This window comes from Podarcis pityusensis (assembly GCF_964106645.2).
Source record: "Podarcis pityusensis genome assembly, chromosome: 4".
Lineage (NCBI taxonomy): Eukaryota > Metazoa > Chordata > Lepidosauria > Squamata > Lacertidae > Podarcis > Podarcis pityusensis.
In genome coordinates, this window is record NC_138027.1 from 84947144 (window position 1) to 84960723 (window position 13580).

General features: G+C 41.2%; 1 protein-coding gene across 1 annotated transcript in view; it reads right to left on the reverse strand.

Annotated features, from left to right (window-relative positions):
* UBAC2 (UBA domain containing 2) overlaps positions 1 to 13580 on the reverse strand; it is a 78215-nt gene that overhangs the window by 14466 nt on the left and 50169 nt on the right. Inside the window, exons 5-6 of the mRNA XM_081003238.1 lie at positions 13150 to 13273; positions 11341 to 11388 (exon numbers count right to left, since the gene is read on the reverse strand). Of these exons, the coding sequence (XP_080859364.1) occupies positions 11341 to 11388; positions 13150 to 13273 (172 nt within the window). The remainder of the gene's footprint in view (positions 1 to 11340; positions 11389 to 13149; positions 13274 to 13580) is intronic.

Sequence of the window (13580 nt, forward strand, 5' to 3'; positions counted from 1 at the left end):
AGGGAAGAAGTAATGAATGACAGCCAAAACCCGTTGCCAGGCATGTGAAACAAGACTGTCCCATCATTTTGTTCAGCCTTCTTCCCTTTGCCTTCTGTGAGCAAACGTCAGGAAGCCAAGGGACAATTTCATTACTCTAAGTTTCCAGCACATTCATCATGACTCACAAACACTTTCCAGTTTAGGATAGTACTTAAGCAACCCCATATTGGCCCCAACAAAAGTTCTGCAGTACAGCTAATTTGAAAACAAGTGCTGTTTTGAAATACTGACTACCGATGTGAAATCAAAGGCCGGCATATGGCTCAAGGGGCAGGTGGACTCCAGATGTTTTGGGACTACAACTCTCATCATCCCTAGCTAACAGGACCAGCGGTCAGGGATGATGGGAATTGTAGTCCCAAAACATCTGGAGGGCCGAGGTTGCCTCTGCCTGCTTCAGAACAAAACCTCCTCACACTTTACATTTCAACCTGACTCCCTACCTAACTCCCAACCTCTCCAACCAACACCTCCCACTCAACTCTACTCCCTCTCTCCCTCCAAAGCCTCTCCTTTTAAACTCTCCCTCCTGGAACCACAGCCAATCAGAGGCTGCCGTAAAAGTAAAAAGCCCTGTGCCTGGGCTAAGGGTACGGGTCCTCTTATGAATCTGTAGCTGAACAGGAAACAGTGAGCAGGAATAAATCAGCAGTAGTCACAATGGAAACGTGTAAAACGGATTTGTATTGGGACTGGCCCGTTTAACTTGCTTATAAAACGGTGTTGAGTTACGCAGGGGTGAGCAGTGTGGTTTGCTGATGACCTCAAATGATTCAAGGTGAAAAGAAAAAGGCGACTGCCGAGATTCCCAAAACGATTTCTCCGAACTTGGGGAGTAGGCAATAAAATGACAAACACAGTTCAAAGTAAGAGTACAACGAAATACAGTGGGGCAAAATCTCCTAACTTCGTATGTACACTAATAGAGTCTGAGCTGATGGTGACCAACAAGGAAACCGACCTTGGTTGTCCTGGGTGGGTAGCCAATAAAATCAAATCGCAGCAGCTGCGAAAAATGTGAATCCCAACCTAGCATTAGCAAAGCGACTGAAAATGAAACTCCCAATACCACAATGCCTTTATACCAGGAGTGGCAAACCTCTGGCCTAAGGGCCAGATGTATCCTGTAGCCCCGCCCAACATCTGCCTTGTAGTCTCTTCCCCTTGCCCCTTCCCCACAACTAAATTAAGCTTTAAAAAAAGCTTCCATTGGTGCCAGTGGCAGGATTATTAAAAGTCTCACTGCAGCTGGGGTGGATCTTTCAGGGGTGGTGGTGTCACAGGTAGGGAGGGGGGACTTAACCCTCCACCCGGTGCACCATCAGTTTGTCAGTCATATTTTTATTGTTTGCAGTACAATATCACTCCCCACTCCTCAAAACCCCCGGACAATTCAAGAGCAAGTTAAATATAAATGTTCAGAAAAGCCAAGTTCTCAGAACTTCAAAATGTCAAGTTCCCCAAATCATTTAGGTTAAAAAGTACCATGGCAGTTGACACTGTTTAAGAGTTTAGAAGTAGTTCATAACTATCTTGATGCAGCTAGTGCATATAAAGTGAGCCTTGTCTATGTCATCCAGCAGCTATTTAATTCCCAAAGCATCTGACCTCCTAAATTATTATGAAATGGACAGATCAATCGATCCATAGTTGATTACAGGAAGAGTAATGCAGAATATATTACACAATATCTTCAGTCTGGCCTGATCTGCCTACAGAAAGGTGGTCCCATCAGATATTTTGTGGGCATAGTTTGAAATATAAGCTGAGTAAATATATGCCCTAACAAGGGGTGGGGGTGGGGAGATAATTCCTGCAGATAAACAGTCCATTTATGGCCAGATTTAATTTTAATATTCCAAACTGAAGGCTAAGAATCTTTCATATAGTCAAAGCTCATTTTGGAAACTTCAGCAAAAATTACATCACAGATCCTATGGTCATAAATGTCGAAAGATTACATTTGAAATGGAATAATTTGACAACAAATGATCACGATGCCTACAAAACACAGTTTTCCTAAATATTGCTAAATTAGCAAGATTTTTTAATGGAGAATAAGGAAATCAATGGCTACTAGTTATGATTGCTATAGTCTAGCTCCAGGACCAGAAACAGTATGTCTCTGAATACCAGTCACTCAAGCACAACATTAGAAGGCAATTACCAGATCAAGGGTTTCCCCCACAGTCACCAGTTTGACCACTGTAGGAAACAGAATGGTGAACTAGACAGGCTTTGGTCTGATCTGGCAGCATTTCTGAAATCTAGATCTCAATGTTGGACAAAAGACTAATCTTTCCACTACCCAGTAATCTTTGCACAGAACAGAGCACAATCAAAAATGCAATCCGACTTTCTTTTTTTAAACTTTTTATTTTAGAATACATTACATACACACATGCAACAAAATAATGAGGAAATGGAAATATAAAGGGAGTGGAGTAAAGGACATCATTCAGTTTAACATGCAATAAATAATGAATTGAAGTCCACAATACAACTTGTCCCTCCTATTTCAGAAGCTGCATGTGTCACATTTTTCAAGCTCAGGACAGGTAAAAAACCCCCCAAAATTAAAAAAAACCCAACCTATTTTGTAGATAGTTCTTGTGGCTTAAAACAAGAGGAAAACTTTTACTCTATGACAGTAAACCGCTGTAGTCACTAACAGAAGCTGCCAAGGGTAGCTTGAAAAAGGAGTACAGAATGGCAAATAGATTCATTTTTTCCCATATCCTATGGTTTTGTCAAAGGAATGCCATGTGCATAACAATGTCAACATTAACACTGACATGGTATTCATTCATTCATTCACTCAATTTGCATCCCACCTTCCCCCCAGGTGGGAGAAAAGCCCAGAGCATCAGACACAGCAATGATAAAACATTAAAAACACAACAGGTAAAAACTGTTTAAACATTATAAAAAATGGTTACAGTGTATTTCTGACTTAGTAAAATGCCTTAGTAAAAGGAATATTTTTAAATTTCTCTTGAAAGTTAATCATGAGGGAGACAGATGCACCTTATTAGGGAGGATATTCCACAAATGGGGAGCCACCACTGAAAAGGTCCTTCGCAGCTCATTGTCAACCAGGCAGCCAGCTTATTTGAAGGCAGCTTTCCAGTTTTTGTAAATATAATGAGTTGGATCCAAAGGTCCCTCAATCAAAAGAAGGGAACCTTTGTATCCAATACGACGTATTTTTGGCATTGGTAATAAACACTGAAAGGAAACACAGCTGGACTGCAACTTAAAACTTGCCAAGTCTGCACCAAATAAAAGTTTCATAAACATTTGAAAATAAATTAAAATTCTCCAGTGACGTTACCCACTCTCTAACAAAAGTAAGACTGCACACTGAGGCCAAAAGTCCTTTAGCAATGATAGATCTCCCAAGATAGCTCAGTCAGAAGGGTATGAGACACTACAATCTCAAGGTTGTTGGTTAGAGCCCCGCATTGGGCAAAAGATTCCTGCATTGCAGTGGTTTGGACTAGATGACTCTTATGGTTCCTTCCAACTCTACAATTCTATGATTCCAAGACCTTCAAGCTTCAAACACAGTTCCTAAAAGGCTACCCTGTGGCTTACAGCAACTAAGTTCATCCTTCCTCAGCCTCCCAAGGGTGACCCTATATAGGGAAGCTCATTCAAATATCAATGGGTGACATTTTACCCATGGATGCATTCCTCCAAACTCAAGAAAGTTGCGTATTACGTCACCAGCCTAAGCTTATGGGATACAGCACGGAACAAATGTTACAGAGTGCTGGAATTAACCCTACCACCTGGGATTCAGATTTTATGTTGTAGCACATTTTCTGCATTGGCAGGAGGTTTGACTGGTTGACCTCTGAGATCCCCTTCAGCTCTATGAGTAGCACAGACAATGATTCATTTAAGGATTATGCAGTATTAGTTTTTTTGCAAGTTTACAAGTAGGGTACACTATCAATTTGAGGTCCAAGAATTTTCAAATGATGACGAATTATCCTTTGAAAATGCAAATCACACAATGCATTTTGGAAATGAGTGTCAGGTCTGTCGAAGTCTGCCATTCTAACTGCAGAAACAGCAACTTGAATGTCTAGGCAACTGATAAAGCAATCACTACCTTACTCACCTCTGATTGCTGGTACTTCTTGTTCTGTGGTTTGATGACAAAACATGAGAACAAAACAAGAGTCCTATGCTTTCAAACAGACTTCCAACTAAATGAATGTGACAGACAAGAGATACTGAAAGAAAAACCAGTCAGGGAAGTTGGAGGTAAGTATTTAAATTCCACTTTAAATATTTGGAACTTTTGTAAGAACCCAAAGAATGCCAACTTTTATTTTAAAATATTTCTATTCATCATGCTACATTTTCACATAGTAAAAAGTAACACAGGATCATCTAATAAAGGACAGCTCTAAGACCACTTTGCACCTGTTGGATCTGTGTGGCAATGTAGGCAGCTCAGAACATTAAAAAGTCCACTTCTTCTGTTATCCACAACTGAAATGCCCTTTTGCTGCATATTTATGCTACATAAAAATGTCCCTACAGCTGTGACTTGGGGCAGCCTGGGACTGATTCCCACAATGAGAAAATAACCATTATCAGAAGAAACCTTAAAAAACCTGACCCCAAGAAGCATTTCTCAAATGCAGCCACTTTTATAAAGAGAGGATGTTGAATCTAAAGCAGCCTGGAAATGAATACACAGGATAGGTCAAACAGGTGGGCATTTAGAGTAGCATTGGTGATTAGCAAGGCCAAGTATTTTAGAAAAGGCATTTTTCATTCTCTTGCAAAGATTTTATGAAATATATCAGTACAAGAAGGGAAGACTGTCAAGCATCTAACTACTTATGTACTCTTGCCAAAGTGTACATTAGAGTATAGCTTGAAGTCATGCCAAAGGCACAGTGCAATTCACAGTGCTTTTGTCTTCCACATACAGGAAGCTACATCTGTCAAAGGATGTCAAGGAAGACTGTTTCCCCTCATCTGTCCAAATAATCAGTGTAAGCATTTCTTTGTTTCGAAAACAGAAATGAAAGCCTCAGTTTTCCTGCCCATTATTCCAAAAATATCAGCTATCAACCAGCCACACAAAGAAAAACAAGTCGACTTGGCCTAATATGGGCTAAACGATTAAATTATAAGAGACTAAAAATAAGCTTCTTAAAGCATAAGTTTTATTTGTAGTCTAATGCAGAGATGAATACAAATGCTAAATTAAACAAAGGAAACTGTATTAAACATTACGTCTGAAAAGCTAAGTCTGAAAAGCAAAATGACAACCCTGTTACCACTGGCTTGCGCTCATGCCTATGAACCACGAGCCAGGCTCCTGGATATATTTAGATTTGCCTGCATTGTGTGCGTAAGTCTACTTCCCAGTCCCAGTCCATTGTAAACAAGATGAAAGAGATGTAGTAGCATTCACAGGTCCTATCCACTAACGTCAGCCGTCAACTTTTACAATATTGTGACCTGAAGTAAGGTGAATTTGGTATGACCTTAGAGGCAGAATGTTGCAAATCATAGACGCTTCAGGGTTGGTAAAGTCAACTTCAGGGTTTTGTATTTGTTTTAAATGGAAATGTGGAATGATAACAGTTTTACGTACAGCAGAACAAAGCTAGCAGCTGGCTAGGCTAAATTCAGCTTGCTAAGAGGTGTTTTCCCCACAGATGCAAGTTCACTGGAAAATGAGGAACATGAGAAGAGGAGGTTAAGGGGTGATATGATAGCCATGTTCAAATATATAAAAGGATGTCACATAGAGGAGGGAGAAAGGTTGTTTTCTGCTGCTCCAGAGAAGCGGACACGGAGCAATGGATCCAAACTACAAGAAAGAAGATTCCACCTAAACATTAGGAAGAACTTCCTGACAGTAAGAGCTGTTCGACAGTGGAATTTGCTGCCAAGGAGTGTGGTGGAGTCTCCTTCTTTGGAGGTCTTTAAGCAGAGGCTTGACAACCATATGTCAGGAGCGCTCTGATGGTGTTTCCTGCTTGGCAGGGGGTTGGACTCGATGGCCCTTGTGGTCTCTTCCAACTCTATGATTCTATGGAGGAATGACACCTGCGGCAATGGGACTTGGCAGCAGGAATCATCTGGCAAAACTAGGTGTTAAACAGACCTCTTAACTTCTAAATTTACAAACTGTGGTGCACACCCCATGGATGCATGTGTTTGGGACAAGACAAAGTGTGTGCAATGTTTCTGAGAGGAAACCTTAATCAAGGTTAGGCATTGCTGTCTCTCAGGGAGACAGACTTGGCATAAAATACAGATGGGGTTAGGGTGATGAAGTTTCAAGGAGAGGATCATACCTTAACTTTTTCTCCAACCCCTAGCAACTGAGGCTTGACATTGTAGCTATCACTTACTCCAGGCATAGGCAAACTCGACCCTCCAGATGTTTTCAGACTACAGTTCCCATCATCCCTGACCACTGGTCCTGTTAGCTAGGGATGATGGGAGTTGTAGTTCCAAAACATCTGGAGGGCAGAGTTTGCCTATGCCTGACTTACTCTGTGCTTTGGGAACATTTTCTGCCATATATAAAAGAGTGTGCCTGAAACTATGTGGAAGAATTGCTATATCATACATCTAACAGCTAACTAGCACTGAGCTACGAGGTCCAGAAAGGGCTGCTGGTTAGAAGAAGGCTTTGAGTTCAAAATGTCTGATAAACAGAGCTTCAACTACAATATCCCAAATTGAAAATTTGCAGAAATTGTAGATGGAACATCCCTTACCAGCTTTTTGGATGTTAAGATCTGCAAAGGGCCTCTCTCTCCTTTCAGAAGTGCAGGGAATGGCAGGCCAGACAAAGGCTTTCTCCATTGAAGCTAACTTGTGGAACTCCCTCTCCAAAGAGGTGCACATAGCAGCCTCATTGTACCACCTCTGTCGCATGTTGAAGATGTACCTCTTAACACTAGCCTTTCTTTGACAGCACAGGTCCCAATTTGGCCTGTGAGGCAATTTCCCTCAAACTCACCCACCCACCTGCCCCACAAGTGGTGTGGGGAATCAGTTGACGAATGGCGACTTCAACCCTGCTAGATTGCTGTGTGACTGAGTTTCTTGAGCCCTGCAGAAAGCAGCTTTGCTAGCCCTATGCTCAGTGTTTTGCCCAGCATGAGGTAGGCCCTGTCTAATTCATTTTATGGGCAAGATGTTCAAGGGCATTCTGGCAGCTTGATCCAGTATTCCTGGAGGAAACCATTTATCTTGATCCTTTTTCAATCTGATTTCCACCCTGGTTATAGACGGCAATTGCCTTGGTATCCTAGTGGATAACCTGCACCAAAAGATGGATGGTAAGAGTATGAATTTGTCGGTTGACCTGTATCTCTAATCAACATTCAATACCACCAGCCACAGTATTTGTCTGAGCCAACTATGCAGTGTAACTTTATTCCTGGAGGGCAGACTCTAGAAAGCAGAGTTGGAGGACTGCTATTGGACTATGGGTCCATCTCATCCCCAGTGCTTTCTAAGATCTACATCTGGGGTGGAGGACTTCTGGACCTAGAAATACTGCTGGACTCCAACTCACTTCAGGTCCCACCAGCATAGCTAATGTTTGGAGATGATGTGAGTTATGGAGGACCGAAAGAGAGCCACCCCTGATCTATGTAAACATCTGGAGCTTGGGTGATCATCAATATTGCTTTTGCTTTTTCATTCAGGTTGTAGGGAGTCAGTGGAAAGTCTCAACCAGTATTCATTATGGTGCATCAAGGTGCATACACTGAAACATAACCCAGACAAAAGAAATGCTGGACAGCGAATCAGTCTATCCAGAGACAGGTGTACATTTTGTTTCAGGTGATGACTCCCATTTCCTTTCAAAGAAGTTAGTGCTGATCACTTTGAAAGGAAAAAGATCTGATAATTACAAACACTGAAACACAGTGCAGTTTGCAAAGTGGAAGTGTTTTACTACAGGTGTGAGGCAACTGCCCCCACTCCACTCCCACAGAAATAAAATAAAAAAATAAAAATACCTGCTGCAAGATTTCAATGAAGACATGTGAGCTGAAACCCAAATATAGATTCTATTTTTGGACAGTTTGCATTTAGTGATGCATGCAACTTACATATATTATTTTAAAGAACACTTTATATAGCTTGAAAGGGGAAGTAAAGAGTGAAAGAAATTAAATCTAGTTCCAAGGTAATGATGACAGAGCTGGAGAATGACTACAGCATAAGCCCACCCATTTTGTTAAAAGCTTGCATTTTACTAGGAATCGTGCCCTTGTAGACCACTTTTCACCATACTGGTTCCCATTCACTTCAATAGGGAACAGGAAAAAAATGTGAGTATTTGCAGCAAAACTGCCCTCCACACCAACACTAAATGATCTGATTCACCTTCAAATTATCAAGATATTCCAGGGGGAGCAATGCGTCTCGGTGCGCCAAGTGCACAGAAACTCACTGCATCCCAACCCCATGTCCTGCAGTGGGAAGACTCCATGAGTACACAAAGGTCCATGTCGAAGAAGTTCACTTTAATCCAGAAAAAGGCTTGGAGGACTCACACACCTCAAGGCTCCCTTCTTAGGTGTGAAATGCAAGTGCCTATTGTAGCTTACCAACTGTTTGTGGTTGTCATGTGTTGGCTTAATCCTTCCTTGTTTACTGACCTGCCTGTGCATATTTTGTAGATACAAGCAGCACTTTTTGCTCATGCACAATATACACAAATGATGCCCTGTGGTTGTGTGTTTAGGAATAAAATGTGGATAAAATGCAGTCTTTGAGGTAATGGTGGAGATTTGAACCCAAGTTCTAATTAAATAATCTATGGCCTTTTAAACTGTGTGTTGGGGGTGGTGCTATTGTTTTTGTTTGTTACTATGTTATGTATTTTTGTGTATTTATATTGTAAATCACCCTGTGGTCTTCAGATGGCCGCAATCATGAATTTACGTAACTAAATGTATACGTATAGATTTAAAAATCTGAGCATACAGTGCACTAACCTAGCAATGGCCACTATAACTATTATAGGATACAGCTTACAGATCTATCACCCTCCATCTTCATGCAACCCTGTATTGTCCAATTAAAAAGTAGGTAAGTATAACTTCAGTCATTGCCATCTTTGGCAATTACTGTTCTGTTTTGATTCAAACCTGGCGGGGGAGAACAAATTTCATTTGAAAATTAGTGTTATAGACTAGAGAAGTGTCTGCGGACAGCGCTGGCTCCCAGCCTCTAGAGTGAGATGAGCGCACAACCCTAGAGTCTGTCAAGACTGGCCCGTACGGGCAGGGGTACCTTTACCTTTACCTTAATTTTTTCTATGGAGTTTTAGGCTGCTCTTATGTCTTTCGTTTTTGTTAGTGGTATTTTAAACATTCAGTATCCTTCTGTTTTAATTTATCTCACAGCTGTATGGCAACCATAGAATTGTAGAGTTTGAAGGGACCATCAAAGCCAACTACCTGCATTTCAGGAATATGCAGCTGTTCCATATGGGGATCAAACCTATAACCTTGGCATTATCAGCACCATGCTCTAACAACTGAGCTATCCAGTGGTGCCAGCAAATTCTAAATTGTGCACAAGTAAATTGTGTACTTGATTATGTTAGCTGCCTGGAAACCTCAATGAAGGGTAGGATATAATTACTCAAATAAAAATCCGCAAACCTCCCATATTATCGCTTCTTCTGTTGTGATTATTAGACTTCTCTTATCAAAAAGGAAGCAACTGGCTACAGAATTTAAAATACAACACAACACTGAACTTATGATCCAATCTTTACTGGTCACAAAAAAAACCCTCACTCATGTGATACGGAAAAATATAAACGAGATAGAAAATGTTTCCTACCACTACAGTCTAGGGGACTTTCCAGATTATTCTTTTTGTGCTGAGTGAACCTGAATGGCCAAATCCCAATCCTATGCAGTTTACTTGGAAGCCTTCAGTGGAACTTCCATTGTAACTTACTTCACTTCCATGTATCCAGCCAATATCCAGGGAAAATTGTGTCTCTCCCCCCCCCACCCGGAACCAAAGCAAAATGCTCAAATGTGGACATCAAAGGTACTGTACCTAGTTACTCTTGATTAGAGTTTGCCATGGTCATCTAATGGGCACTGCTCATGACACAACTGCTAGTAAGTGACGCAAGCCATTTTTGCCACATTTGGACATAGCGCTAACCCAGCCTTCCCAAGTCTGGTGCCCTTCCGATGTTTCGGACTGTAATTCCTATCAACACCAGCCAGCATGGCCAATGGTTGATGGGGTGGTAAGAGCTATAATCCAGCAACATCTGGAGGTTACCAAGTCTAGAAAGCGCTGTGCTAAGTCTTAGTTAGATCCAGCGCCGAGGGCCTTCTGGCGGTTCCCTCACTGCGAGAAGTGGGGTTACAGGGAACCAGGAAGAGGGCCTTCTCGGTAGTGGCGCCTGCCCTGTGGAACGCTCTCCCAGAAGATGTCAAGGCAATAAAGAACTATTTTACTTTAAAAGAAAACTGAAGGCGGCCCTGTTTAGGAAATTTTTTAATGTCTGATACTGTATTGTTTTTAATATTTGGTTGGAAGCTGCCCAGAGTGGCTGGGGAAACCCAGCCAATGGGCAGGGTATAAATTAATAATAATAATAATAATAATAATAATATTTTTTAACCGTGGTTTGTTGAACAAGCCAGCATCAAACACAGAGCTATTCAAACAACCCAGTTTGTAGCCCCAGCTTCCTCTGTGAATATCCAACAACTGCGCCTAACCTTTTGTGTTGCCTAAAAAGGCATCACTCCATGCCCAGTTCACTGGCCAGCTGTAGAATTGGTGCAGGGAACACAAACCCTCTCCTTCTGGGAAATCTCCCGCAGCTCTTGGCAAACCCTGAAGAAGAAACCCCCCTAAAGCATTCCTCCCTTCTATCATTCCTATCATGACAGTCCTCTTTGTAATGGATAAGTACTGACAATGTATAGATTTATAAACTGTATCAAAGGCTCTATCAGTTACCACTGGGATTTCTTTTAATTAAATGGAGTGTAGAGTACATGTAATGTAGCAGCCATCTCTCTGTGAAAGCTAGCCTATGTACTGAGCAACGGAGCAAGCTGGAGGGGAAATAACAGGCAAAGTTTATGTGCTGAACCATTTTGGCCACAATTTTTTGTTGTTATTGTTGTTAAGAACGTCAGCTGAATTGAATTTGGTAAAGGCTGTAAATATTAAAACAGAAAAGTGCACGTGAGTGCTGAAAACTGTTAACTTGTTGTAAAGAAAACAGTAATGAAATACACTTACCAGCCCACTTAAAGCTACAATCCAGATGTAAGACCCAGAAGTTAAAAGCTACAAGACAAAAAAGCACAGTTTAAAAACGCAACTTTTATTACACAATGCTTTGGTTGAGTATTGCTACCAATAAATAATGTAGCAGATATCACAGTAAATCTGTGTGAGTAGGAAAGTGATCGAAACCAAAGGGGATAGAACAAGAAACAAAGCTAGACCACAACCAATGAAAACACCTTGGTGGAAACAATTTGCCAATTAAATCTTTTGGAATATGGTGTTTCAGTAATGGTGCCTGGTTGGTGGTGGGGGGTTGAGTCCAACTGCATATATAAAAAGGAGAGGGAGAATACAGTTGAAAAACCATGCGCCAATCTGCTGACGATTGTTGTGCAGCAAAGTGCAACTGGATCTGACCCTTTTTTCTTCAGAATTTACTTCTACAGGCAAAGATGGACTTAATGACTTTTCTTCATTAGACTCCCCATCTCTACTATTTAAAAACCATGGGTAAAATACTTTAAACGGAGAGAAGGGTTGGAAAGGAGATATGAAGTTGCAGAAAGATGAGACACAAGAAGATGCTGAAGCCAGAGGAAGAAGTATTTAAAAGGAAACAGTTGTGTACATAGTGCAGGAGAAGCAGAAATGAGTAATAACCTGACAGTGGCATATTCATTCCCCTGCTTCTGCAAAATGTTAATTAAAAAAACCAACCCCAAAATGAACATGGAACAGATGAATAAAAAACTGGCAATTTCCACTGTATTTATTTTATAAATTATGCTATTGTTATGTGCAGCTCTTCAATCTTTTTAGAACTTTCTGGATCGATAATATTTTTTTAACAAATCTTGCCACAGAATTCTGACAAACTGCTTCAATGTGTGCCATATGTTGGACAGGCATTTAGTCGGCACGAGAAAAGCACATTCAAATGACAAAACCACATGATCGAGCAAAATCTCTGTTGCACATGGTGAAGTTTTTAACGGCACACCTACCAGTTTGTCATGATAAGAAAGGAAAGCACACCAAGTATAACTGAAGCTGAGATAAACATCTCGACTAGATGCTAGCAGTTATCGCCTTACTTGTAAGATAAAAATGATCAAAATAACAGACTTTGCAGAGCATGTACTTTATTTTCCTCTGTTATTAGGAATAACGAATGGCCGTGTCAGCAGAGCCAGGTTTGAGGCTATACTCAAGGGATGCATTTCTACTTTAAGATTTCAAACATCAGCATCTGAGCTGAAGTTATTATTATATTAAGCAGAATGCACTGCTCTGTTAACTATTCAGAAGACAGAGACTTTGCATCATATACCAGGCCTAGCCGACCTAGGTCCCTAGGACTCCCAGTTCAAGGCCCAGGGGCTCCAGTAGCCTCCTGTTTTTTTAACATGTTTAAAATACTCATTTTTAAACTCCAAGGAGAACCATCTCACCCTACCTAATCAATAAAATTTTGTCAATGGGAAATACTAGACATGCAGAAAGTGGGCTGTTATCCACTAACAGCTATGGAAAAGGGAGAAACAATGGACACTCACTGAATCCCATTTTCCACAAGGTCTCTGGATTACTGTCACTAACATTTGCAAAATTAGCGAGCACTTCAGGTTCATCATGCAACTCCATGCACTGCAGCATTAACTGAAAAGTTCCCAATTCAAACAATTCTATTGTGTCTTCGGACTAAATACTTGGAAACAGAGTATATAATACGGGGGAGTTCTGGAAAACGCTGCAAGGAAATGAAAGTTGCTGCACTGCTAAGTAAATGAAAAGCAAGCAAATCAATACATACTGTACCTGCAAACCCAATATATAGACCAGTGTCTTGTTTGTGATGGAAAACTGGCCTAGAATTTGTGTCACTTGCACTCTTGGAATGGAGCAATAAAATGGTACAAAAAGAGCAAATACAGGGCCCAAGCTGTTGAGACAAAATACAGTACAAAAATGGGGGTCAATGGAATTTGTACAAAAAGGCTTCAGCCTCTCTCCCTTGACTGATTTTGAAGTCAAAACATGTCTCTCAGTCTATTAAAGTGTTAGCCAGTGTGGTGTAGTGGTTAAGAGCGGTAGTCACGTAATCTGGGGAACCGGGTTCGCGTCTCCGCTCTTCCACATGCAGCTGCTGGGTGACCTTGGGCCAGTCACACTTCTCTGAAGTCTCTCAGCCCCACTCACCTCACAGAGTGTTTGTTGTGGGGGAGGAAGGGAAAGGAGAATGTTAGCCG